The following is a 27,142-nucleotide window of genomic DNA, read 5'->3' as shown; positions in this document are numbered from 1 at the left end:
ATGGGTCTGCATGATATGATGCTGATACCTCCCAAAAGTTATAAGCTGCAGCATGACCATTTCATTCAAGGATGACCCTGAAGGTCAATGGTTAAGAAAAATCCTCCCTGTGGATAGAACTTGGGCAGCCTATTTGATTTTCTGGAGCAGTAGATTAGCAGTAGATTAGCAGTAGATTTCTGGTCATTGATTCATGATCAGTTGCTAATGGTTTGGCTTCATGGTCAAGGACTTGGATGGAACAGGAATGGAAGATCGGAGAATTAGTCAGCGTTCACCAGAGAATAGAACCAACATACGTAGATAGATAGAGAGATAGATAAATTTAAGAAATTGGCTTATGTGATAGTGAAGGCTTTAAATGTCCAAACTCTAATGGGGTAGGTTAGCAGGCTGGAGATTCTGGGAAGAGTTGCCGCTTGAGTTGAAAGGCCATCTGCCAGCAAAATTCCTTTTTGCCTGGGGGAGGTCAGTCTTTGTTCTATTAAGGCATTCAACTGATTGGGCAAGGCCCACCCACATTATGGAGGGCAATGTGCTTCGCTCAGAGTCCACTGATTTAAATGTCAATTTCATCCAAAAACCACCCTCACAGAAACATCCAGAATTTTTTTTTTTTTTTTTGCGGTATGCGGGCCTCTCACTGTTGTGGCCTCTCCCATTGCGGAGCACAGGCTCCGGACGCGCAGGCTCAGCGGCCATGGCTCACGGGCCCAGCCGCTCCACGGCATGTGGGATCTTCCCGGACCGGGGCACGAACCCGCGTCCCCTGCATCGGCAGGCGGACTCTCAACCACTGCGCCACCAGGGAAGCCCCTCTGCTGATTTTTGATGGTTCTTTATAATATCCTAGATATGAGTTCTTTGTCAGATACACAGTTTGCAAATCCTTTCTCCCCGTTTGTTGCTTGTTCTTTCATACTCTTAGCATCCTTTTGCAGAGCAGCAGCTTTTAATTTTGATTAAGTCTACTTCATCGATCTTTTTCGTATATTATGTTTTTGGTGAACGTCTATGAAACTTTCACCAAGATTACTGAACTAGCCTTGCATTCTTGGAATAAAGCCCACTTAGTCATGGTAGAGAATTATTTTTATATATTGCTGAATTATATTTGCTAATGCTTTGTTTTGAATCTATGAGAGACATTGGTCTGTAGCTGTCTTTTTTTTAATACTGTCTTTGTTTTTTGTTACCAGGGTAATACCAGCTTCATAAAATGAATTAAAGCATTGTTCCTACCTCTTCTATTTTCTGGAATAGATTAGGTAGAAATTGGTGTTTATTCTTTAAATATTTGGTAGGATTCTCCAGTGAAATCATCTGGGACTGGATAGTTCTTTTTCAGGAGTTTTTAAACTACAGTTGAAATTTCCTTAATAGATATAGTGTTATTCAAATAATCTATTTCATATTGGGTAAATTGTGATAGTCTGTATTTCAAGGAATTGGTCAATTTCACTGAGGTTGTCAAATTTATGTGTGTATACTTGTTTATAGTGGCCTCTTAGTATCTTTTCGATGACTTCAGGGTCTATAGTGATATCACCTGTTTCATTCCTGATATTGGTAATTTGTGTTTTCTTCTTTTTTCCTTTGTCATTCTTGGTAGAAGTTTGTCATTTCATTGATCGTTTCAAAGAAACATCTTTGTGTTTCATTGATTTCCTCCACTATATTTCTGGTTTCTATTACATCGATTTTTTTTGCTCTTTATTATTTCCTTCTTTCTGCTTGCTTTGGGTTTATTTTGCTCTTCTTTTTCGAGGAGCTAGGAGGAGCTAAGCTTATTGATTTGAGAATTTTCCTCTTTTCTAAAATAAGAATTTGGAGCTATACATTTCCTTCTGAGTGCTGTCTTAGCTGTGCCCCACAAATTTTGATATGCTACTTTTCCTTTTCATTAAGTCAGCCTCCATGACACCCAGGGAGGAGAGGATCCTTGTTACTGCCCAGCAGGGTGGGAGCTTCAGCTCCCCACATGGCTCCCACTGTGGAGGGTGACCTTGCTACTGCCCAGCAGGGAGGACGGTTCAGGCTCCCCACTTTCCCTTCTCTGATCCACCCCGCTCACCACTCTGACATGGGGGAAGGGTTGAGGCACTTCATTACAGCCTGGCAAGGGTGAAAATCTAGGCTCCCTACTCTGCCTTGTTGGTGGGCATGGGACCACAGTTTTTTTCTGCGTCGTCTGGCTGGAGTACAGCAGTTATTGTCTAAATTTTCTGTTTTGCTAGGCGGTCCCTTTCCTGGTCCTTTGACTCAAGAGCAGGATTTTCTTGGGGCTTTTTGTGTCTGCACCCACTGGCATTTCCAGGCTGCCAGCTTCCTCAGGACCAATCTGGATACATGAGAAAAAAGAACCCAGAGAACTCACTGCTGCACCATCTCACTGGTGTGCAGACCCCAGGCCAGTCTGCCTTCTCATCTCCTTTTCAGAGTCTTATGTTTGCCTCGTACAGGCTTTTAGCTGTACTTAGCAGGAGGAATAGGAACAAGTGTTTCTCCATTATTCTGGATACAGACGTCCTCTGGCTGATTTTAAGATTTTGCCTTTTCATCACTAGTATTGAACACCTTGATTATGCTATGCCATGGTGTAGTTTTCCTCATGTGTTTTGTGCTTGGGGGTTACTGAGATTCTTGGATAGTGGGTTTATAGTTTTCATCGAGTTTAGAAAAGTCTTGGCCATTATTTCTTCAAATATATTTTTTTTCTGTTTCCCCTTCCCTCTCCTCTACTTTAGGAATACAATTACACATGTATTAAGTGGTTTGGATTTTCCCCACAGCTCACTGATGGTCTTTTCAGCATGTTTAAATCATATGGTACTCGATTTCACTTGGGATACTTCCTAGTGCTATGTTTTCCCTTTTTTAAGAAAAAAGTTTGCTGGAAACACTTCTTTGGGGGAGGAGACACCACATTTCTCAATTAAGAGAAACATTTTTAAAGTCCGGAGATCTTTTTTTTTTTTTTTTTTTAATACCTATTATGCCAAGAATTTATAGGGAATGGGTTCCAACAGCTCAGGCTCCTTTCCACGGTTCTCACAGGTGCAGAACCAATGCCTGCATTTCTCCGGGTGGAGCCCCCTGGGTTTCAGTTGAGCCCAAGTACCTTTTGCTCTGGCTGCCTTCTTTTTTCTGATCATTTTCCTTCACATGTTTCAGGAAGCTATCTCAGCTCCTAGAGTGCTTAACATGCTCAATATGTACATTAATTTTCTTGGCAAGACTCTTGCCCTTGTTTGTTTGCAGCTATGCTGGCAGCATGTTGGGAACACACCATAGACTCTTCCAGTTTTGCCGTGGGAACAGCGGTGGGCTTTTCTTTTTGAGTAGTGCCAATCCCCTGATGTCAACATCACCTTTCTTGTAGATTCACATGTATGTGGCCAAAGGAACAACTCCATGTCTTCTAAAAGGCCTAGAGAACATTTATCTATCGGGAGCCTCTCCTCTTTCCTTTTGTGTTGGTCATTTCGGCAAATTATCAGAAGATAGAGGTGCCAGCCCCAAAGCTAGAGCTATGTGTCCAAATTCACTAACCTTTTCTTCTGCAGTGTTGAATCTACCATTAATCCATCTAGTGTATTTTTCATCTCAGATATTGCAGTTTACATCAATAGAAGTTTGGTTTGGGTCTTTTTTTTTTTTTTAACTCCCCTGTCTCTACTTTTTTTTTTTTTAATATTTATTTTGGCTGCGCCGGGTCTTATTTGCACGTGCAGGATCTTTGCTAAGGCATGCAGGATCTTTAGTTGCGGCATGTGGGCTCTTAGTTGCGGCATGCGGGATCTAGTTCCCTGACCAGGGATTGAACCTGGGTCCCCTGCATTGGGAGCATGGAGTTTTAACCACTGGACCACCGGGGAAGTCCCTCTACTTAACATTTGAACACACGGAGTACAGTTATAAAAAACTGTTATAATGTCCTTGTCGGTTAATCCTAACATCTGTCAGTTTTGAGTTGGATTAAATTGCTTTACTATTCTGAGTCATGTTTTCCTGCTTCTTTCCAAGCTGGGTAATCTTTTTTTTTTTTTTTTTTTTTTTTGCGGGTCGGCGGCCCCCTACTGTTTTGGCCTCTCCCGTTGCAGAGCACAGGCTCCGGACGCGCAGGATGTGCAGGCTCAGCGGCCATGGTTCACGGGCCCAGCCGCTCCGTGGCATGTGGGATCTTCCCGGACCGGGGCACGAACCCGTGTCCCCTGCATAGGCAGGCAGACTCTCAACCACTGCGCCACCAGGGAAGCCCAAGCTGGGTAATCTTTGATTAGATATCAGATCTCGTGAAGTTTACCTTGTTGGATGCTAGGTATATTTTTTAAATTTTCTATAAACATGATTGAGCTTGGTCTGTGATGTACTTAAGTTACTTGGAGACAAGTTTGATCCTTTTGTGTCTTGATTTTACGATTTGTCAGGCAGGACTGGAGCATTGTTTAGTCTGGGTTCATTATTCCCCATTACGGAGGCAAGATCTTTATGAGTACTCTACTCGATATTCCATGAATTCTGTGTCTTTCCAGTCAGACTAGTGGGAAGAGGCACTGTTCCTGGCCCTGTCAATCTCTTAACACTGTTCCCTCTAATTCTTTCTGATGAATCTTTCCCTGGTCTCAGGTCGTTGCCTCACAGGCATGCACTGCTCACCACTCTGCTGAATACTCGAGGGGGAACATCTGCAGATCTGTGTTCCCTTTCTGCCCAGGTCTCCTGCCTAGTACTACGCCAGGCTCTCTTTAGCACGTTCCCTCGATGACACTCACACCCCGGGTTCCATTTATGTCTCTATGCTGACCTCTATCTTCAAGCCAGACAAGAGCGGAAGCTCCAGATCCGTGTCTCCAATGGCCCACCCTGCAGAGTCCCCTTGAGTGTCCCATGGGCACACTAAATACAACCCATCCAACACTAAGCTCACCATCCTCGCCCCAGACTTGCTGCCTCTCCAGAACCCGTCTCCATGAATGGCACTGCCATCTACCAGGCCAGAGACCTACGAGTCGGCCTTGCACCTCCTTCCACCTTACTCCCACCTTCTGTCATCACTGAGGGCCATCAGTTCTGCCTTCTAAACATCTCTGGACTTTCACCATCTCTGCCGCACACCAAACCACCACTGCTCTCAGTTGCACCTCTCTTAACCCAGACACCTTTCCTTGAGCAAAACTTCTCAAGTGCAAGTCTGACCACAGCACCCCCCAACCCCGCCCAGTGAGGACCTTCCAGTGGCCTCCTGTGTGCTTAGATAAGGCTCAAACTCCTTTCTGGGGCAAATAAAGCCCTTGATGATCTGCTCCTTGATTAAGTCTTGGGCTTCTTGCCCAGGGCCCCTCGTATGTCTTTATGCCTGGAGAGCTGGATTGTAACTGTTTAATTAAACCACCTCTCCACTAGAATGCCTGTTTTCTAACGATGGAGGTTATGCCTCCTACTACCCTGCGCACAGTCCATATAGTGCGTAAGAAGACAGGGCTGTGAAAGGCTGTAATTTTGCTTAAGAATGCCGTCTTAAGGAAAATACTTCCGGCCGCAGGTTCCCCATATGTAAAATCGGTGCAATCGTCACTCCTCTCTTTTCTGATATGGCACAATCAGTAGACAAAAAGGGCTGGCTTTGTCAACCAGCGCGCCAGAATTTGGTCTCCACGCATTTCGCTCAACCATCAGAGCAGGGCCTGGCCCAGATGCTGGGCCCGACGCGGGCGAGGCCAGCGAGGCGCCCAGGGCGCAAAATGTCAAGAAGCACCCCCTTTCGGGTTCATGCAAGCGCACGCCGCCCCGAAAGCGAGTGCCTTCGGGCATGCGGCGTCCGGGGCATCCGGCTGGCTTCGCCGGCTTCAGGTCCGCACCCACGGGCTTGCTGGAACGCGAGAGAGACTACCCTCCCTCGGGCGCTGGGCCCGCCCCCTATGCGACTTGGCTTCCGGCACCGAACTAGACGCCCTGCCATTGGCCGTTGTCCCGTGACGTCACCAGGGAGCGCCCGCCTCTGCTGACGCCTTATTTAGAGGAGCCGCGCGGCGACCAGTGCCGCAGCGTTAGAAGTACCGGCCGGTTGCGGTCTCTGGGACGTAGTACCTGTGCTCAGGCGCCTGGTGACCTTGGCCTCTGGCCCGCGAGTCCTATCCCGGCAGCACAGGGCACCAGGTAGGTTAGGTTTAGGCCAGACGGCGGGGTGCACCGGGCCTCCGGCTGAGGGCAGGACTGGACTCTGGTGCCCGGCCGCTCCGACCACACGGACTGGGCTGGCGGGCCCTCTTGGGCGCCCACTGAGTGCAGGGGATGGAGCTGGCCATACAGGGGAAGTGGGGGACTGGCACAGGGGCCCAGGCGAGTGGATGGTGGGACGCGGTCCCAGGTGCAAACCTTTGTCTCACTTGCGCCGTTGCCGCTCCATGTCCCTGCCTCTTTGCTTACGGACCCTTTTCCAGAGTTGGATTGAGCTCAGGCTCTGCGGCACAGTGGTTCCCGCAGGAGCAGCGGGACCACTTTCAGGTACCTCAGCAGGTGACTTCACCTCCTTCAGCCTCAGTGCCCCTTCTGTAAAATGAGGCGCTCAGCCTGAGGGAATTGCTGGAGGGCGGAATGAGAACCTGCAAGGGCCTGTCATGTGGGAAGGGCAGTCAGTGGGGCCTGCGGTTATCTGGGAGAGCAGGTGACCAGCCTTATCCCTGAGGCAGTAGCCAGAAGGAGATCCAGTTTCCCCTGGGGCATGCAGGGTGTTGCTGGGCCTCCAGAAGATTTCCTGTTGGAGGTTCCTACTTCTCACCACCACCTCTGGGCTAAAGTGTCCAACTCCTCACCTGGACTTGGATTCAAGTCCCAGTTCTTTACTGTCCTTGGGAACTTGGGCAAATCCCTTATCCTCTTCGAGCCTTAGTTTTTTCATCTGTGAAATGGGACCAACAGCCCCTACCGTCCACAGCTGTCAAGAGAATTAAATCAGCCATTGTAGGTAAAACAAAGTAACACCTGGCATGCAGTGGGATAATAATCTTAGTGTGTGGAGTATATGAGTGCATACATTTTAGCTTGAACAGCCCCTGACAGTGGCATGGTTGGTGCTTGTGTAAGACAGGAGGGTGGGAGGTTCAGAACTCCTGGTTTTCTGGTTAAACTCATCGGCCAGCACAGCGATCAGATCATTGACCTGGATCTAATGAGTGTTTAACTGAACAAGGTAGATGGAATCATCAGAGAGCCAGGAGTCTGGGATGACCTCCACGTGCTTGAGCATAAAGGGCTACTTTTATTTTTTATTTTGTTTATTTATTTTTGGCTGCACTGGGTCTTCGTTGCTGCACGCGGGCTTTCTCTAGTTGTGGCGAGCGGGGGCTACTCTTCGTTGCGGTGCACGGGCTTCTCGTTGCGGTGGCTTCTCGTTGCGGAGCACTGTCTCTAGCCGCGCGGGCTTCAGTAGTTGTGGCACGTGGGCTCAGTAGTTGTGGCCTGCAGGCCCTAGCGCGCAGGCTCAGTAGTTGTGGCGCACGGGCTTAGTTGCTCCGCGGCATGTGGGATCTTTCTGGACCAGGGCTTGAACCCGTGTCCCCTGCATTGGCAGGCGGATTCTTAACCGCTGCGCCACCAGGGAATCCCTAAAAGGCTACTTTTAAAGGCAAGGAACCATGAAGAGGAGGGACTGTTGGGATGGAGGCCAGACTCAGAAACAAAAGAAGAGAATGGCGTTTGTGTTTGCGTGGAGCCTAGAACTCAAAATGGAGCCTGAGCCTTGTTGATACTTTCTAAGTGATATTAGGAGGGAAGGCACAGCTGCCCCTCCTGAGGCTGACAATCACCAAATTTTCCCAAGTAGTGAAAAGTCAAGCCCCTGCTTCTGGCATTTGATCATTGAACAGAGAGTAGCTGAGAGCCTTCTGTGTGGCAGGCACAGTGCTAGGCACTATGGACTCGGCAGCAAAAGAGACAGTTGTGGCCCCAGAACCCAGAGGGCAGATGGCCCTGTGATGCCTGTCAGGCGTAGACCCTGCCCTCTGTCTGCAGCCTCTTTCCTAGGGCAGCCTGTACTCCAGCACAGGAGCCACTAAATAATTACTGCCTGGAGAGACAGCCGGGGGCTGCTCCTAAAAGGCTGCGACAGCTTGGAGGGGGGTTCTGGCTTGGTCATGTGAGCAGTGGAAAGCATTTTAAGTAGGAGGGCAACAGGATCAAATTGGCATTTAAAAAACTACCTGTAGCAGCTGTGAAGCCAGTTTCACCTGTGATCTCTTGCTCACGCTGGGCCCCACTCTTAACTAATTCCTAGCCCTGCTCATCTTAGCCCAGCCCACACTTCCTCAAGAAACAAAGACAGGGCCCTTGATCTACACAGCAGCAGTCCCAATTGCAGAATCCTACTTAACGGCATCCGTTGTTAACATCAGTCTCCCCTGCAGGCAGGATGGCAGGGCTGAGTGTGTCTGACCTGCATTGTCTGCCCGGTGCCCCAGTGGTGCCAGCTACAGTGTAAGCTTTCAGAAAGCACTGGTTGACGGAAGGCTGGAATCCCTGGGGCCTAGCTCAGTGGCTGGCATGAAGTAGTTGCTTCTCTAGAAATGTTTCATTTGAAACACGTGAAATAAGTGAAAACCTGGACCACTTCCCATGTGGTGAGCCACGAATGGCTCATGGGGCAAGAGGACTTGGGCTGCAGCTTGAGGAGCTCTGGGAGCCCCGGTGATGGCTTCGGACTGTCTCCATCCCCTAGGACCCACTTTTTTCTCCATAGGCTCCGATGCTGGTCTCTGGTAGAAGAAGGTGGCTCACGGCTCTGCTGCAGGCTCAGCGTTGGCCCTTTCAACCCTCCAGAGACATGAGATTGGTGCAGTTCCGGGCACCCCACCTGACGGGACCTCATCTGGGCCTGGAGTCAGGGAATGGTGGAGGTGTCATCAACCTCAGCGCCTTTGACCCCACACTGCCCAAGACGATGATAGAGTTCCTGGGGCAGGGAGAGGCCGCTCTCTCAGTGGCAAAGAGGTAAGTCAGCAGGCAGCAGTGCCCTGCCGCAGCTGCCCCATTCCCCCTCCCTCCTCCCACCCGCCTCCTCTTTTGCACCCCAGCCTTCATTTCTCACCTGTTCCCTTAGTGAAGAGCCTTAGAAATCTTTTATGACAACATCCTCAGTTTACAGAGGGGGAAACCAAGGCCCAAGGAGGATGATTGACCATCCGAAGGCCACACGCTTGGTGGTGGGGCCAGAATTCTACTTTGTCGCACTGCCTTCCCTGGGAGATTAAGTTCCTGCTTGCGTGAGGGGCTGGGACCTGGGATCCTAAGAGGCATCTTGGAAAGTTCATTAGGAGAGAGGACTGCAAAGAGTTCTTAAAGATGGTTCTTGGGTTTGGGCTAGATTAGGTAGAGGCCTCCCTGAAGCCAGGAGTCCTGTGGAATCTGGTCTAAAGGTGTTGATGAACAGTAAATTAAAAACCGCTTTGAGGGGACTTCCCTGGCGGTCCAGTGGTTAAGACTCCACGCTTCCACTGCAGGGGGCGAGGGTCTGATCCCTGGTCGGGGAACTAAGAGCCCGCATGCCGCGTGGTATGGCAAAAAAACCCCTCAAAACAAAAAACCACTTTGAGGTGTCATTTTCACCTATTTAACTGACAAAAAATACAGATGTTTGACAGCATACAGTGTTGGTAACAGTATTTTTCCCCTACTTTCATATTCTCGCAAGATGAGAAACTACTTCTGTGTCCCTCATTAGAAAATTGGGTGTATCTCTACTGTGCAGTAATAGGCAGCCATACGAAAACGAGGAAGCTGTATACTGTTATGGTGAGATCTCTAAAATATATATATTTTTAAAAGGTATATATAATTGTGCTATCATTTGCATAAAAAAAGATGGGAGGGCTTCCCTGGTGGCGCAGTGGTTAAGAGTCCGCCTGCCGATGCAGGGGACACGGGTTCGTGCCCCGGTCCGGGAAGATCCCACGTGCCGCGGAGCAGCTGGGCCCGTGAGCCATGGCCACTGAGCCTGCGCGTCTGGAGCCTGTGCTCCGCAACGGGAGAGGCCACAACAGTGAGAGGCCCGCGTACCGCAAGAAAAAAAAAAAAAAAAAAGATGGGAGAAGAGTATACATAGAATGGCTGTGAAGAGCTACGTAGGACACAGTGGTTGTCTCCAGGGCTGGAGCAGCGTGACTAGGAGAAGGTGTAGAAGAGAGACCTTTCCATTATTCCCATTTGCACCTTTTGAATTCTCTTACATGAACATGTATTACCTAATGGGGGAGAGGAAATCAACACTGGATAAATATAGACAGTGCTCTGATATCAAAGGACAGTAACTGGGCTTGATTTTCCTGCTGACTCTGATGGTTGATCTAGAAAATACATTTTAAAAACTTGTAGCTGCTGCAGGATCTCCCCAGAGTGCCGCTCTCTCCTGCTCTGGTCTCTGCAGAGCCCTGGCTGCCCAGTTGCCAGTCCTACCACGGTCAGAAGTGACATTCCTGGCTCCAGTTACACGGCCAGACAAGGTGGTGTGCGTGGGCATGAACTATGTGGACCACTGCAAAGAGCAGAACGTGCCTGTGCCCAAGGAGCCCATCATCTTCAGCAAGTTTTCCAGCTCCATCGTGGGGCCCTACGACGAGGTCGTCCTCCCTCCTGAGAGTCAGGTTGGTGCCTCCCCACTGTGCCCCCGAGTCACTGGGGCCCATCACACAGGTGCTCAGCCTCCAGCCTAAAGGAACCATCTATTGCTCATTAGTGCATTAAACAGAAACTCCAGGGGATTATACAGTAATAAGACTGCTCTCGGGGGTGGTGGGGGGAGAAGTTAATTTATATCTTTTCCTGATTACAAAAGTAATATACTTGCATTATAGAAAATTAGTAAAATACAGATAAACGTAAAGAAAAGTCACCCATGTTCCCACTGCCCAGGGCTTGCAACATTTATGTTTTGCTGTATATCTTCCCAGTGTTTTTCTGTTCCTGTTTCTATTTATACTGTACATATGCCTACCATTTACTTAAGTCTGCAGCAAGAACATTCTTCATGCCATTAAATATTCTCCCCTGACATTTTTTAGGTTACTGCTTAGTTTTCTATTGTATCAATGGCCATAATTTATTCAGTAGTCCTCATATTGCTAGATAGGTTGTTTCCAGTTTTTAGCTTTTATAAGTAGTGTTGCAGTGAACCTCCTTATAGAAAAGACTTTGCACATCCATGAATGTGTGATTATTTCCTTTGAACAAACTCTTAGAATTTGAATGTCTTTGTCAGAGTGTAGGCAGGGTTTCAAAAATCAGCCAAAGTGACCTTAAGAAAAGTTGCAAAAGCAATTTACATGTCTACCAGCAGTGTATGTACCCTTACTAATACTTTCAAATTTTTAGTTTAGGAATATTTTGGAAATTACAGGAAAGTTGAAAAAAAGTACAGTGACTACCCAGACTCTTCACCTGGATTCACGGTTAACATTCTGCCATATTTGCTTTTCCTCTCCCTCCTTCTTCCTCCCCCTGTCCCTCTTCCTCTCCTTCCCTCATGTCCCACGGGCACACACACACTTTTTTTGGAGGGGGAGTGGGAAGAACCTTTGAAAGTAAGTTATAGACATTAAGACAGTTCACTCATAGAAACTTCAACATGCATCTCCTAAGAATAAGGACAATGTCCTACATGACCATAATACCATTATCACAACTAAGAAAGTTAACATGAGTAATATCTAATATACAGTCCAATTGGGAATATTCCCAATTGCCCCCCCAAAGATGACTTTTAATTTGGGTCCTGTTTTGTTTTTTGGTTTTTGGTTTTGGTCCAAGATCAGTCAAGGTCATACATTGTATTTGGTTATGTCTCTTTAGTGCCTTTTATCTAGAACAGGGATCCGCAGACTTTTTCTCAAAGGGCCAGTTAGTATTAGGCTTTGAGTGCCAAATAGTTTCTTTTGCAACAGTTCAGCTTTGCCATTGTGAAATATGAAAGCTGCATAGCTGATACGTGAATGAATGAATATGGCTGTGTTCCAGGAAAATTTTGTCTACAGTAACAGACAGCAAACAAGCAAGGATTTGGTCTGTGGGCCATAGCTTGCCGACCCCTGATCTCAAGCAATTTTTTCCCCCTGCCCTTTTTTATCTTTAATGACACTTTTTGAAGAAACCAGGCAAGTTGTCTCATAGCATGTCTCACACTCTGGATTTGTCTGGTTGGTTCTTCATGATTAGATTCAGGTTAAACATTTTTGTCAAGTTCTACATAGGTCTCTTAACCTGTTCAGGCTGCTATTACAAAATACAGAATGGATGGATGGATGGCTTATAAACAAGGCATTTAATTCTCACAGTCTGGAGTCGAGGAAGTCCAAGATCAAGGTGCCAACAGATTTGGTGCCTGGTGAGGGCCCACTTCCTGGTCCATAGACGACTGTCTCTTCACTGTGTCCTCACGTGGTAGAAGGGAGCTCTCTGGGATCTCTTTTTGTAAGGGCACTAATCCTCTTCATGGAGGCTCTACCCTCATGACCTAATCACCTCTCAAAGGTCTCACCTCCTAATACCATCACCTTGGGGGTTAGGTTTCAGTATATGAATTGGGAGGTGGCGGGGGGTGGGACACAAACATTCAGTCTGTAGCAACAGGTGTGTACTTGTATTGCATCCCACTGGGAGACTCTTGTCGGGCCCTAAAGTTTGATCCCTTAGTTTACTTGATGCTCACGTGACCTCTCCATTGTAAAGGTACATTTCACTGTGGTAATTAGTAAACAGTCTGCAGGGTAGACATTGAAACCATGTGACTATCTTACTGCCTCACAATTTTTCATCCAGGGATCATCTGGTCATCCTTACCTGAATCCATTATTGCAGTAAGCGTTAGAAAAAGGTGATTTTTTCTGTCTGTGCACTTTTATTAGCTGGTACTCTGAAGAAGCACTGCTTCCCTCCTTTTTTTTTTTTTTTTTTTTTTAACCCATGTCCCTTTAGTATCACTGTAAATTCCTGATTTTTAGTTTTATTCAATATGTCATAGTCCATCATTTACATTCTTTTTGATACTCAAAGGGTCTTAATTTGGCCAGGGAGGGCCTTCAAGATGGCCCCCATCTATATCACTTTCTGAGTACTTCCTTGCTGTGGCCAAGCTATTGCAGGCTCATCTTGTGCTCTGTCTCAGACTTGGAATTAGCCATTTCCCCAAGGAACCCAGTTCTTTTTTGTGTCTCTGGTTGTCACTGTTAGAAAGAGCAGTCAGTTTGAAAGGCTAAATTGTTATCTATTTTATAGGGCACTTTGTGGTTTATGGAAAGGGCTGAGCATGTTTTCCTTTTTGTGGCCATGTGTATTTCTTTTTGTGAATTGCTTATTCAAGCCTTTGGCCCACATTTATTTTGGCATGTCGATCTTTTTCTTGTTATTATTTGAGTTCGTGCGTTAAAGCATTTAGAGTAGTGCCTGGCACACAGTAGGGTTAGCTGCTGTTACTTGGTATTCATCCTTTTCTGGAAGTATCAAGAGTGACTCTTAAACTCCCTCCCCGGACAAAGGCTGCTCTTCTGCAGTCGCTCGGAGAGCTCTGCCTGCCTCTAGGGGTGCTGCCTGCCACTGCCCAGTTGATGGGTCTGCACGTGATACCTCCCCTACTGTTCACTCCACTCTGGCTCGAGGTCTTACAAATGGGGGCCGGCAGCCAACCCCACTGTTAAGAGGCCCTGGCCCCGAGGCAGTGTGTAGCCCCTCGGCAGAGGAGCGGGGCCCAGAGCCCAGCAGCTCACTGCTCCTTTCCCGCTCTACAGGAGGTGGACTGGGAGGTGGAGCTGGCTGTGGTCATTGGAAAGAAAGGCAAGCACATCAAGGTGAGGTGGAAAGGGCAGTGCCATCCATCCCTGGCATTGGGAGGCGGTTGGCATCTACCTGCTCCTGACCCTGCCTTGCCTCTCATCCACCACCTCTGGCCACTAACGTGGGACCAAGGCTTTGAGATCCTTTGTTACAGGGGTTGGTGTCCTCATGATTTAACCTCCAATCTGGCCAAACCCCCTGCCCCCCATAGGCCACAGATGCCATGGCCCATGTGGCTGGCTTCACTGTGGCACATGACGTGACTGCTCGTGACTGGCAAATGAGACGCAATGGAAAGCAGTGGCTGCTGGGAAAAACCTTTGACACCTTCTGCCCCCTGGGCCCTGCCTTGGTGACCAAGGACAGTGTAGCAGGTAGGTCTCTGACAGCCCACTGGGTGACTCCTGTTGCTCTTAGATACATCAGTGAAGAGAAAGCAGCTTTCCGGGAAGTGGGAGTGAGGGGCATGGCTCCACGCGGGCCCCTATCCCCGGCTGCCCTTTCGTTGATTGCTTATATTAGAGCAAATCTCTCAACGTGGGCCATGAGTTCTCCACTGGGCCTCCCCCTGTCCCCTCACCCCATAGGGAGCTGCAGTTGCAGAGGTGGTGAATCTGCATTCATGAAGTGAATAACGAAGCAGTTCTCTCAGGATGGGTGGGTCAGGCTTCCTCTAGCTGCCACCATCTGGGAGAGTCTTTAAGTTGGAAAGCAGCAGAGCTGCCCTTTGAGCATCACAGAGAACGGCTGTTCCAGAGCCCCCTGCACCTTCACTGTGCCCTTGCTGCTTGTAGCTGCTGCTGCCTGCCTACATGGTGGCTGAGTGAGGTCCTGTGAGAGCCAGGAAGAGAGACGGTGCTTAAGAGGACAGACCACAGCCATCTGGGTAGGGCCACGTCCATGCAGTTCAGCCTTATGCCACCCCGTGCAGTCAGTCATCAGAGAAGTTAAATGGTGATCCCTGGGGGGGGGGGTGTTTGTGAATGTGTAAAACACCGAAAAGTTAAAAGTACTGTCTACTCGGGACAGTATTACAGGTAAGCCTTCAGGTGCAGGAGTCTTCACTACTCCTGCTTGTGCCAAGTCAGCCTCTGCTGTGGGTAGACCTCTGTTTCTTAAGGCAGAAACAGCCATTTTTCTCTGCTCCTTGAGAGTCTGGAACATCCCCTCCTTAACCCACCCAAGGGACCACTGGCAGGCACTCTGCTCTGTGGTGGATACAGGGAGGCCTGAGGAGGCCAGTGTCCACACACAGTTCCAGGGTAGGGAGTGCCAGGACCAAGCACAGGGAGTCCAGCACACAACCCTCTCACCTGGCGAGTCACAAGGTCTCCTTGTGCTTTCATTTTCTAGCTGATTGGGAGGGGTTTGAGGGAAAGAAGGGAGAACCCCAAAGTGGTGTTTTTGCATTTCAGATCCACACAACTTAAAGATCTGCTGCCGAGTGAATGGGGAGGTGGTCCAGAGTAGCAGCACCAACCAGATGGTGTTTAAGACAGAAGAGCTAATAGCCTGGGTCTCCCAGTAAGTGGGATGGAGCCCTGCCCCCCAACACCCACCTGGAGGCTAAACCGAGCGCTCCATGGCAGGCTGTAGCCACCTCGGCCCCTGGTCTCACCTGGCCCTTTTGCCCTAGGTTCGTCACTCTTTTCCCAGGGGACGTCATCCTGACCGGGACCCCCCCAGGTGTTGGTGTATTCAGAAAACCTCCTGTCTTTCTCAAGGTAGGTTGGCTAAACGAGGAAAGGAAGAAGGCCTGGCAGGGTGGGCTCAGACTTGAGAAATCCAGGCCTGTGTATGTGCCACACCAAAGGACTGACCGCCTCACGGCCCACTCTATTGCAGAAGGGCGATGAAGTCCAGTGTGAGATCGAGGAACTAGGTGTCATCGTCAACAAGGTGGTGTGACGGGCTCTACCGCGGGCCGTGGACTTACGACGAGGTGGGGGCATCCGTTCCCACTGAGCCCAGCACAGGAAGAGGCCCAGTGCCAGCCCCTGAGTAGCTCCTCTTCCAGGTAGACGAGGAGGAGATGGTGCTCTCCTCCTCAATAAACTTCTTTTTGGCTTCCTTTAGGATTTGTTTCAAGGAGTGAGATAGGGCATTCTCACACAGTGGGGAAGGAAAGAGCAAATACCCACAGTCACACCAAAAAGAAAGACACTGCTGAGCTTGGGAAAAGAGGACTCATCCAGTCCTCTCGTTTATCACACCAGAGGATGCGGAAAGCAAGAGATGGCGAGGGGCAGTCAGACCTCAAAGATGTTATAGTCCAGCTGAGGGTTTGCAGCTCCTCCCAGGCCAGCCTTCTGGCTCCAGGGCACAGCTGTGCTCTGGGGCTGGGAGGTCTCAACGCTGGCCCCTCCTCCTAGTTCTAGTTACAGATGAACTGCCGGATGAACCGTTCCAGCTTTTCCTGATTGTCCCGGCTGGCAAAGGTGGGGGACAGGTGGAGCATGGGGCCTGCAGGGCTGGGCATCTGCTGCAGCACCTGGGCCACGGAGAAGGGCTCTGAGCGCTCGCCACGGGCGCTGTGCCCCTCCCCTGGAAAACTGCAGTGAGACCTGTGGCCCCGTAAGCCTTGGTGTTTGAGGGCAAACGTTGCCTCTCAAAACACCCCCAGGGCCCCACCCGGGAGCAGAATGACCCAGGGGTTTGGGAGACTGAGAGGGGCAGGAAAACTGTCCTACCTTCTCCAACAACTACTATCACCACACCTACTCGGAGACGCTGGGGAAATCCCAGGGTGGGTACAGCTGGGCTCCCTGAGCAGCTCTTTCAGGGTATGGGAGTGGGAGGCAGGGGGACAGAAGGGCGGAGAGACTGGCCCCTCTCACCCCCAGGTCTCTGAAGGTCCAGACGGCACTGATGGCGAGATTTGGGTCCACACACTCTGGAGGAAAGAGAAGTGAAGGCTATGGAAGGGAGCCCCGGGGCCCAGCTCCTCTCCTCTTGTCTAAGGACGGGACAACCAAAGGATAGGGCTCAAGCTGGACCCAAAGGCCTTCTCTGTACCCCTCAGCCGGCCTTCCTGGAATTGGGCTTTCACTGCCCACTAGGGGGAGGCAGCCACCAGCAAAACTTCCTCGCCTCCCAGGGCCTGGGCTGGCTGCTCGGGACTCACCGAAGAACCCTTCCTCCTGGGCGGTGGCCTCTAAGAACCGCAACAGCTGCTCCGCGTAGCCCGACTCTGTGGGAGAGAGAGGTCTGAGGCCTGGGGCCCCGCACAGGCAGGGCCCCCACCCTGAGCGCTCAGCCTCTCAGGACGGCCGCAGTCGCGCGGGCCTCACCAGTATCTGGCAGCTGGCCCCGGTGGAGGAAGGTGGCAGCCTGCGCAAAAGCCTGGAGCAGCGGGCTGAGCAGGCGGCAGAGGAAGAGGAAGAAGTCAGGGCAGCGTGACTGCTGGCTGAGCTGGAGGGGGACAGGCCAGGGTGAGGGCAGCTCCCACTGCCTCCCTACGGCCCCCCCTCCCCTGATGGCTTTTCCCAGCGCACCCTGAAGTACCGGCCCTCAGCCTCCTCGAAGTCGTCGCTGTCACTGTCGGTAAAGTCCCCACTTGGTTTCCACAGCAGTTTCGCACTCAAACGCCGCCGCCCGGTGTCGCAGGCTGGCCGGGAGCCTGGGGTCTGAGGGCCGTGGGAGCCGTTGGTCCCCGTCAGGCTGGCCAAGGTTCAGCCCCGAGGCCCCCAGGCCGGGCGCATGGCCAGCCAGGGAGGTGAAACCAGCACACGCAGACCTGGGGAGCCCAGGAGGATGCCCCAGGCCACACCAGACCATCACAGCTGCGGAGCCAACTTGTGGGGTGAGAGGAAGTGAGCACCCACCCTCAAGGGCCACAGCCCCCGTGGACAAGAAATGTGGAGGGCGGGGCTTATGCAGAAACCCTCAGGTGCATTTGTCCAGTCCTGTCACTGTAGCTACACACGAGCCCAGGGCAGATGCGGTCTGACAAGTCCCATGGCGGAGAGTGGCGAGGCGGGGACCAGGTTTCTCTCTGCTAGGCCAGGGGCTGTACACACACACGCACCCCCCCCCCCACACACACACACACAAGCCAGAGGAGGAGCCGGGGCCGCTGTCACTCGGTGGGAGGCTGAAGGAGGCCAGACCCTGGGCAGGGGCTTTGTCTCCAGCTGCCCTTCCTACCTCCTCGGCAACTAGGAGCCCACACTGGATGAGGCGGTCCAGCACCTCCTGACAGTAGCAGTAGGAAGACTGGCAGGGCTGGGGAGAAAGAGGCACCCATGTGGCCTCAGGAGAGCCAGGCAGGGGCCTGGCCAGAGACGGAGACCAGACCTACTGCCGCAGCACATCTTAGGGTCAGGGCTCGGGCAAGCATGGGCCCTCTCCTACAGCCAAGAAGGGGAGGCCCAGGACTGAGCTGGGCTGGTGGGAGAGGCCTGACCTGCAGCAGCAGCAGCTCCTGCGGCAGCAAGTGCATCAGCAGCAGGATCTGGTGGTACAGCTGGTTCTGGCTCAGCAGCTCGATGCCCTGCAGCTCCCAGGGTCCCTCAGGCAGCACCCTGCCCACCAGCAGCCCCCACACGGCACAGGCTGGGGGAGGAGGGGCCAAACGTGAGGAAGGAAGCCAGTCCCCTCACCCCTACACACATCCCACCCATCCCAGGCCCTAGGGACTCACCACCCACGGCCTCGCTCAGGAAGGCGGGCAGCATCTCGGAGCTCAGGCGTGCCAGGTGCGCGAGGCCTGGGCCGGGCCGCAGAACCACCAGCAAGTCCCCCTGCTGGACGCGCAGCAGGGCCACGTGCGGCCGCAGCAGGCTCAGCGTGTGCTGCACCAGGCACTGCAGCTGCCCTGAGAAGCCCACGTCAAAGCCACGCAGCAGCGTCTCCTCTGTCAGCCAGGAGAACTCCCCCAGGAGCTGTGACAGGCACACGCCCTGGGTGGGCAGTGAGGGGCTCAGCAGCAGGGCCACGCCTCCTCCCCCAGGCCCCCACCCTGCCGTGCCCTACCTTCTGGTGCTTGAACAGCAGCAGCGTTGCCATGATGGCCGTGCTCATCACCGCCGAGCTCGCCACGCAGGCTAGGGCCAGAGGTGCAGGGGTGCTGCTCAGGGGCAGAGGCCTGACAGCCCGGGCCCTCCGTCACCAGGCAAGCCTTCCCAGTCCAGCACACACCTCCCTGGCAGCAGCCACATACACACCCCCATACGACTCCACCCCTGGGAAGGGGAGAGCAGGCTTGGTCCTTGGGTGCCACCCTCCCCAGTGGAGAAGTGGCGTTTACCAAATACATGTTGAGAGCCAGGCTGGGAGCTCAGGGACCGTCCCTGCCTCTTGCAGATCTACTACCCACCAACCCACAGTCTCTGCCACAGAAGGGACACTTGAGAAGATGGTAGTAACAATGCTGTTAAGAGCCCCCTCTGTGCCAGGCACTGTTCGTCCCTTACCTACATTGTTCAGTTCAGCTAATGTCACCTCAAGAGAGTGAAGTGACGCGCCTGAGGCCGGGCTGGGCGGCCACCTGTGTGCCCTCACTTAGCGGCTCCATCATGTCCTCCCTGACTGGCCCCCTCCTCAGGGGCAGGGGAAGGTGTTCCACTCTTCTTCACATGTCCCAAGTGGGCCACGCAAGAGGGGGCAGGTGCAGAAACCCACCTGGAAAGGAGGGCCCTGACGACTGGCCAGCTCTGAGAAAGAGTGTTCAGGAACCTCCCTCAAAGGCCAGACCGAGGTTCCCCTCACCATTCAGGACGTGACAGCTCAGCCTCCTGACCAACAGCTGGTCCTCTTCCTTCAGGGCCAGAAGGGGCCCGGTTACTGGGGTCCACTCCTGCACCTTCTCAGTGTCGGGGACGACAGTACTGGGATAGAGACACAGATCACAAGATGAAGGGACCAAACCTAAAAACAATCATGGGGGAGCCCAGAGCTTTCTCAAACGTGAGGGCGTTTCCTATCCCCGAAAGAGGTGGCTTGTGTAACCCTAGTCCTTTCCAGGCCTGTGTGCCATAACCCACACTCAACTTACAGGCGAGGAGGGTGCCTGGCACGGTTTGAGATGACCCAAGTTATTTGGTGGGGGAAGGCTGGAGCTGGTGATGTGTTTGTGGTTCTGGGAGGAGAGGGTGCCAGCTCATGAGCTAGGGCCTAAGAGCTGCCTGCCTTGCCCCTGAGACCCTCATCTTCCTCTGCCCTTACCACTGGCCCAGCACGATGGGCTGCAGCAGCTGCTCCAGGGTCTGCCTGCTGCCCCAGCAGCTTCTGGCGTTGACGGTGTATTCCTGCCCAGGACAAGGCTCTTAGGTGGTCTGCCCTGGCCCACCAGGAAACCTGCATACAGCCCATCTGAAGTAGGTAACACTACCCCTGAAGTGGCCTTGAGGGCCAGGCCACCAGAAGCCCTAGGACAGACCCCAGGTACTCCCAGCCTTGCCCAATGGGGTCCATACGTGCAGGGAGAAGGGCTGGGCCAGATGCACACGGACGCAGGCTCGGCGGCTGCAGCCCCAGCCTCGCAGGCTCCACAGGACAGCCAGAGCTCCGGTCCACAGCCCCAGAGGGGCCGAGGCCTGCAGGGAGAAAGGGGCTGGGGGAGCCAGCTTGCCTGGAGCACGCTTTCTGCTCAACTTCATCTTGGGCCCAAACTGCTATATGACCATGACCTCTCCAAGCTCATTTTCTCCCCTGTGAAACAGGAGAAATCCCTCCCTAGCAAGGTCTTTTGAGTATGAAATGAGAGGATAACTGTAACAGCCTTAGCAGGTGCCACAGGACAATGACCGTGGGGCTGAAATTCCTTTGCACTCCCCACTTAGCCAAGCCCTGAGGGGAACTCAGCCACAGACACAATATTGTGCCTCCTCTCTGGAGATGGTGTCCACTTAGGTACCCAGGGCAGGGGGGTCTCACGTGGTATGTGTCACGGGGTGCATCTGGAACCAGGTCGTAGGTGATGGCCACTGGCACCAGCATAGCATCTGGGACGATGCCCACCTGGACCGCCTGCACCACCAGTCCCAGCCACGTCTGACCCAGGGCTGACAGCCGAGGCCCTTGAGCCCCAGGCGGCTCCTCCAGGAAGATGAGCAGGGGCTGCCCGCTGACCAGCAGCTGCTCCACAGCCTGGAAGTGGGTGAGGGGAGGCAGGTGTCAAAGCCAGAACAGCAACAGGCCCCCATACCCTGGCCCCATAAACAACCACTGGGCATAGCACTCACCGCATGGACTACAGCCCTTGCAAGGACCCCCTCAGAGCTGTCCAGGGAGAGGTTGGCCTCTGGGGGCAGGAAAAGTCCCCCAAGTTTCTTCAGCAGAGCTCTGTGGGGCACAGGGCAGATGAGGGAAGGCGCTCAGGAGATGGGACCAAGCAGGAGGCTAGTGAGAGCCTTGGTCCACACAGGGCCAGCCTGGGTCCTGCCTGAACACGCTGAGGCCAGGCATGGTCCTAGAGCCCATAGCTGACCCTCCGTCTGAGCCCCACAAGCTGGGGTGGCACAAAGTTGAGAGCAGAGGGGCCAGGAAGAGGGCCTCCGGGGAGCTGCCGCCAGAATACCGCCTGACATCCCCACACACCCCTGTCCCGGCCTGGGGACCTCTCCCTTGTATGTCTAAAGGCACAAGACTTTTACCTGAGGATGGGGGAACAGGTGCGGGGATCCCAAGCCACACGGAGCACGCCCAGGCCCTGGGAGAGCAGCACAAAGGGCAGTAGGATCCCGTCCAGAAGTGACTTGTGGGTAGAGAGGAGGACGAGCGGCGAGCCCTGCTCCAGGGAGAGCCAAAGGGAAGTGCCAATCTGCCCCCCCACCCTGAAGATGCAGGGAGCCAAAACCTAGTGCCTACAGCCCCAGGGCAGCCCCAGAGGGAGGGAGGGAGGGAGGGTTCAGCTGAGCAGTTCTTCCTCTGAGCACATCTCCCAAAAGCAGAGGAGCTCTGTCAACAGCTTTTAAGGTAATGCATTGACGTAATGGTTGTTAAGACCATGATGAAAAGCTGTTAGAGGAAGCCTCGTGGGAGCAGGACCGTGAGACACAAAGAGAAGGTCGTCAAAGAGCACCGGATTTTTCCCACCAGCTGATAGGGCTGGTCCCGACTCAGGGCTTGGCCTAGCCTCTGCTCCTCTGTCCCCGCCATCCCATCCCCGTCCCAATGGAGGGTGGGCCTTACTGCCTGGGCGGCCTTGTGGACCATCTTCATCTGGCCCTTGTGCAGCTGTACGTTCAGGAAGAGGCAGTTCAGGATCCGGAGCAGTGCCCAGCTGACCAGCCTGGAGAGCAGCGCCCAGTCTGAGGCATGGCAGGGCGTGGCCCACGAGGCAGCCCACGGCAGCCCAGAGGGCCGGCCAGAACTCCTCTACGGTGGGCACTACTACTGTCCCCACTTTACAGAAGAGGAAAGTGAGGTTCAGAGAGGTCACAGAAGCTGCTGGATAAGAGAGAAAGCTAAGTGCGGGTGCTGGGACCAGCAGGGGGGCCTGACAGCAGAGCCTGCGCCGGCAAGGTGCTGCCGTCTCCCAAGACGACCTCATGGCGCAGCTGCCTCGTATCAGCCTCCAAGCATCTCCCTGCCTCCTTTTACCCCAAAGGTGACCAGAGAACCAAGACTCTCTCCAGGCATAACCCGGCCTTGTCTCTGCAAACTGCTGGGAAAAGTAAACTAAAAAGGGAGGAGTTAGTGATACAAGAAGGAAAGGAGATGGCTGAAGGGGCAAAATCTCTGGGGAGGGGTTGTCCAGAGGCCCAATGTGAGGACTGGCTTTAAATGAGGACAGAAGCATAGACACAGGCAGCATGGAGATGTGCGGGACACACAGCATGTCCTCATCTGATGGCTTCTATTCCTCCATGAAACATGAGGTGCTTGGTCAACAGTGGATAAGTTAGAGAAGGAGCAGTCTAGATTGGAGCCTTGGAGAGTGCAGTGTGCCCCTCTGAGAATCACACTTATAAAGGAAACAGGTCCACCCAGTTTCCCTAGTGACATTTGGCTGCTTAGGTGCAGAGAAGGCAGGTAGCTGGGTTCAAACACAGCTAGGTTGTGCCCAGTGACTCCTTCACAAGAGCACTTTCCTCACAAGGAGCCCTGGAATCGAAGCTAGGCCTGGGGGGCAGGAAAGACAGGAGGGGGGACTGATGGCTGGTGTAAAGGTGCTCAGGTCAAGGGACTGGAAGTCTCGAAAAAGCCAAAGAATTGTCACATGGAGGGCTAGTCGTAGGTCACCAACAACCTCTACTTCCTGTCCTTGCTCAGCTGACCTCTTAGCACTTTCAACACAGCCGAGCCTGACATGTGCAGCCCTGTGCCCTCCTTCCCTCAATGACTCAAGCATCCCCCCGCGTGAAGCATCATCTATGTGCTAAAGCTCTGCAAATACACATTCCTGGCCCCAATCTCTCTTCTGAGCTCCAGACTCATATATATATATAAGCAGCTGCCTCAGTGTCTCCACCAGCATGTCAGGTATCAGAAACTCTTTATGTCCAAAACACCTTTTGTGGGCCAAACTTGCTCCTCCCCAAGCCTGCCCCCTCCCCTCCAACCACACCACCAGGTGCTCAGCCAGAAACCCAGCTCTCCTGCAGCTTCCCCTTTCCCCCTCACTGCTCCCACTGCAACCCTCCAATCCATCAGTGAATCCTGATAATTTCATATTGGTCTCTCCATCGTCTTCCTAAGTTCTACTGTCACGCCCATCCCCCATCATTAGTCTCACCTGGACTAACAAAACAGCCTCCCCAGATGATCTGTTCTCTACTCTTGACCTCAATTAATCTTGTTATTTTCTGCTTATAACCTTTCCATTGGTTTTCACTGCACTTGGAAGTCACATCCAAACTTCTTGTATGGCCCTGCATATCTGGTCCCTTCTACCTCTGTTTTGTCTCCAACAACTCTCTCCCTCACTTGCCAGCTTCCGACCACATCAGCTACTTGAGCAAACCTGGCCCTTTCCTGCAGCCACAGCTCATGCTCTTCCCTCTGGTAGAACTGTTCCCTCACATCCTCACCTCCCCAAGGCTGGCTCCTTTCCCCCTTTTGTCCCTGGCTTACAAGTCCCTTCCTCCCCTCCAGGTATTTTCAGTCCTAGCCCTTGTTCTGTCCTTCTTGCAGGCGTGTGTATCTCTCCTCACTCTAACCTGTGCATCCCTCCATTTCCCCAGAAGAGTGTTCTGTATCTAAGAGGAGCTCAGACCTGTGCAGGACAGATCAGGAGGGAGCAGGTAGTGACAGCAGGATGAATATGGGAGGGAAGAGGAGGGCCTATAAGATGGAGGAACCAGCCACCTCCTGTCTCTCTCCACAAGAACCTGACCTGGGGAAAGGTGGAAGGATAGAGAAGGTACTGGAGTCTAGGCCTCAACCAGGGGTTCCTGGGGTGACCCCCAACCCCCAGGACAGATACACACCACCAGGCCAGCAGTGGTGAGAACGTGGGCTGGAACCTGGGAGCTGGCTCAGATCAAAGCCCCTGCCCCTTATCCAACTGGTGCCACTGAGAAGGCAGCTGTCTTCAAAAGGTCTCACAGTGTCCAGATCAGGGGCGTACTCAGACCGGTAAATATAACACCCAGCTCCCCAGGAGGGGAGTCTAGTCTTTACCCAAGCCCAGCCAACGCTCCCTCCCACAGGGCAGAGGCCCCAGCCCAAAACACCCTTCAGTACAGAGTTACCTGAGCAGGAAGGGGCGGGGTGGGGCCTGGATGTGGCCCAAGATGCGCTGTACCTCTCTCTTCACGTGGCTGGGCACCTGGCCTTCCCCAGCCCCTCCTGGGGCCCTCCCTAGGATGACATTCTGAACCCTGTGGTGTGAGAGGCAGTGGTGTCAGGCTGGAGCAGGCCTAAGTTCACTTCCCTCAGCCCCACAGAAGCCCCAGGGCACAGCCTCCAGTCTTCACCCTCCATCTTTAAGGAAGGGCCCCAGACCAAGCTAACACTCTAGAAACCAGCCCTTTCAATCAGCCCTGCCTACAGCCTTTGTCATCCCTTCAAGGATCCCAGAAGTACCAGCCAGACCCCAGTCCCTGCCTCCTCACCCAGTGCTTTCCACGACCTTCTGTGGGGCATCCTGGCAGGGGGGTATGTGCTGCTCCAGTGACCACAAGAAATAGCAGAGCCTCCGAACCAGCCAGCCCCGAAACCTGGGCACAGCCCCCGAGCAGGGGGTAGATCTCTCAGCGGGCCCGCCCCTGACTAGGGCCCACAGAGGGCATTCCATCAGGAAGGGGTCACCCTAGCCCCACGGACTGGGAACACCTGAGCCTGGCTTATCATGGAGCAGGAAGAGGCGGCACCTGCCCACCTGTGGCCTATTCCTACCCCTCCCCACAGTGAGCAGGGTGCAGGCCCAGGGCCTGAAAGCTCACAGAAGGAACTGCAGGAAAGCTCCAGGCCTGCCTGTCCCCACCTGTGGGTTTGGAGCAGAGGAAGAAAGAAAATGATACCACAAAGCAGGGCCCCAGCAGCCCTGCACCCAAGGGCCCTGCCCACCACCCTGCCCCACCCCCAGCTCTGACTACCTGGTGTTCTCCTCCTTCACCTGGATCACACTGCAGAAGCCTAGATCCATTATGCTTCTGTGGAAGAGGGACTCCTGCCCAAGAGGGGCAGGGACAGCATGTCCTTGGGGGGGCCTTTGCAAACCCGCAAAGGAAAGCCCCTGCTCTGTCTTCTGTGGTCTTTGCCTGATGGACTATAGAGTTTACCAGGAGACAGGATTACAGCACAGCAGTTCCCAAAAGATGTTTGACCCCAGATCCTGAAGCTCACTTAGGAAAGAGGGTTCCACGGTCAAAATGGAAGGGCTGCATCCTCTGTAGAATCACCCTCTTGGAGAATAGCGTATTGAAGCCTCTGAGAAGTTCTCTCATCCACAGCAGAGAACATGTAGCCTAAATCCCCACCAGAACCCTGGGTCCCATCAGCACCAGCACACGGCACCGACACACAGAGGTCTGCAAGCATGTGCTGAGTGCTCACTGACTCTGAGTGGGCAGTGTCCCCAAAACTGAACAGCAGGACTCATGCAGGCATAGTCAGACCCCAGCCCTCTGGCCGTGCTCTACACCTCCTCTCAGGCCCCTTTACACTTCCCCACCCAACTCTCACAGGCCTGGGAGCCAGGAGCCAGCCCCGGACCAACAACCAGCCAATACTAGTGCGCCCATTCCGTGAAAGACAGCAGAGGCAGGTGCAGGGGAGGGCTGGGTTGGGAGACATAAAGGAAGCTGCTTCCCAAGGCCGTGGGAGCCATGGCCCCCAGAACCAAGCTTCACAAGGTAGGGCCTGGCTCTACCATCACTCACCCAGCTCTTGGGGGTGCAGGTCTGGCAGCAGCGACCCACAAAGGGGCGGTATTTCCCCAAGAAAGGGGTGACAGCCTCCAGCTTCATCCCCAAACCTGAGGACCACAGGCTGGTCTGGAAAAGGGCCACAGGGAGAGATGAGAGGACTCAAAGTCCTTGGCAGAGGGAGGGAGGCTCCAGGAGTGAGAGGCACAGGACGGGAGGTGGGAGAGCAGAGGGTGTCCTGGGAATGGAAAGGCTACACTACCTCCCGACCATTCTGGCTGCTTCTCTGCTGGCTTTGGAGTCTGGCTTCCAACATGGTGTCCACAGGGTCTATAACATCTGGGAACCAGCCGCCTCTGCCTCTCTCTCTCTCCAGAGGAAGCTGACCTGGGGACAGGAAGAAGGATGGAGGAGGTACTGGAATCTGGGCCACAACCAGGGGCTCCTGGAGTGAGCCCCATCCCCCCACCCCAGGACAGACAGACAACACCCAGGCCGTCAGCGGTGAGAACCAGGGCTGGAATCTGGGGGCTGGCTCAGATCAAAGCTTTCCCCCCCAACACCCGACTGGTACAAAGAGCCAACTATCCTCAAAAGGTCTCAGAGTGTTCAGATCAGGGCTCCCTCAGGCTAACATGAAGGAGATGTTTTGTCTCACCATCCACACCCACCCTGCCATCTCACGGCACAGATGGGCCTGTACTAGAGACTCAGACCCTTTCTGTGCACAGGGAAGGAACAAGGCTGGACTGGCAGGAAGGAGGCGTGAAACTGCCAAAGAGGAACAGGACCACTGTCACGAGACCACCAGGTCCTGCTCAGATGGCCTTCCCCTCGGCACCAGAAGGCAGCCCTTTATCCACTTAATCATTACAGCAATGGGCCTAGGGTACTAGATGGGGGACAGGTGGGGGGTCAGAACACAGAGAGATGCCACACGGACCTGCTCCCAAGGAATGGTCTTCTGGCTGGAGATGACAGACTTTTCCACAACTGGTATCCTCTTACATAGCACTCTGCATAGAAGACCCCACTTGGTATCTCCTTAGCCCCCTCCTTCCTACCACAAT

At 53.1% G+C, this 27,142-nt stretch overlaps 2 protein-coding genes across 8 annotated transcripts; one reads left to right on the top strand and one right to left on the bottom strand.

Annotated features, from left to right (window-relative positions):
• Positions 1–5,992: 5,992 nt before the first annotated feature.
• LOC113632084 (fumarylacetoacetate hydrolase domain-containing protein 2A) lies at positions 5,993–15,893 on the top strand. 7 transcript variants are annotated; one of them, XM_027128980.1, is made up of 9 exons: positions 6,027–6,159; positions 8,738–8,988; positions 9,719–9,789; positions 10,369–10,637; positions 13,773–13,832; positions 14,030–14,192; positions 15,234–15,342; positions 15,455–15,542; positions 15,664–15,893. In XM_027128980.1, the coding sequence occupies exons 2-9, from the start codon at positions 8,744–8,746 to the stop codon at positions 15,724–15,726; spliced, it is 1,068 nt and encodes a 355-aa protein (XP_026984781.1). In that variant the 5' UTR covers positions 6,027–6,159; positions 8,738–8,743; the 3' UTR covers positions 15,727–15,893. The 7 variants fall into 7 exon arrangements, 5 of the variants coding, with proteins under 5 accessions (XP_026984783.1, XP_026984781.1, XP_026984780.1 ...); XM_027128977.1 differs by lacking the exon at positions 6,027–6,159 and adding an exon at positions 6,388–6,507; XM_027128982.1 differs by lacking the exon at positions 9,719–9,789 and having other exon boundaries at positions 5,993–6,159; positions 10,421–10,637.
• A 122-nt stretch (positions 15,894–16,015) lies between these two features.
• Positions 16,016–26,612, bottom strand: GPAT2 (glycerol-3-phosphate acyltransferase 2, mitochondrial). The gene is made up of 21 exons (XM_027128983.1): positions 26,335–26,612; positions 26,088–26,201; positions 25,302–25,375; positions 24,819–24,923; positions 24,456–24,584; positions 21,952–22,051; positions 21,414–21,547; positions 21,003–21,102; positions 20,695–20,907; positions 20,235–20,354; positions 19,984–20,066; positions 19,528–19,646; positions 18,793–18,863; positions 18,461–18,719; positions 18,224–18,372; positions 17,965–18,042; positions 17,313–17,444; positions 17,109–17,229; positions 16,943–17,008; positions 16,656–16,711; positions 16,016–16,309 (listed from the first exon to the last, which is right to left on the bottom strand). The coding sequence occupies exons 1-21, from the start codon at positions 26,386–26,388 to the stop codon at positions 16,193–16,195; spliced, it is 2,394 nt and encodes a 797-aa protein (XP_026984784.1). The 5' UTR covers positions 26,389–26,612; the 3' UTR covers positions 16,016–16,192.
• Between the last annotated feature and the right edge of the window lie 530 nt (positions 26,613–27,142).

Source organism: Aethalodelphis obliquidens, unplaced genomic scaffold, assembly GCF_003676395.1.
Source record: "Aethalodelphis obliquidens isolate GAN/ISIS:26980383/991018 unplaced genomic scaffold, ASM367639v1 scaffold35, whole genome shotgun sequence".
Lineage (NCBI taxonomy): Eukaryota > Metazoa > Chordata > Mammalia > Artiodactyla > Delphinidae > Aethalodelphis > Aethalodelphis obliquidens.
The sequence above is the reverse complement of the archived record's forward strand: the minus strand, read 5'-3'. Positions and strand labels throughout refer to the sequence as shown.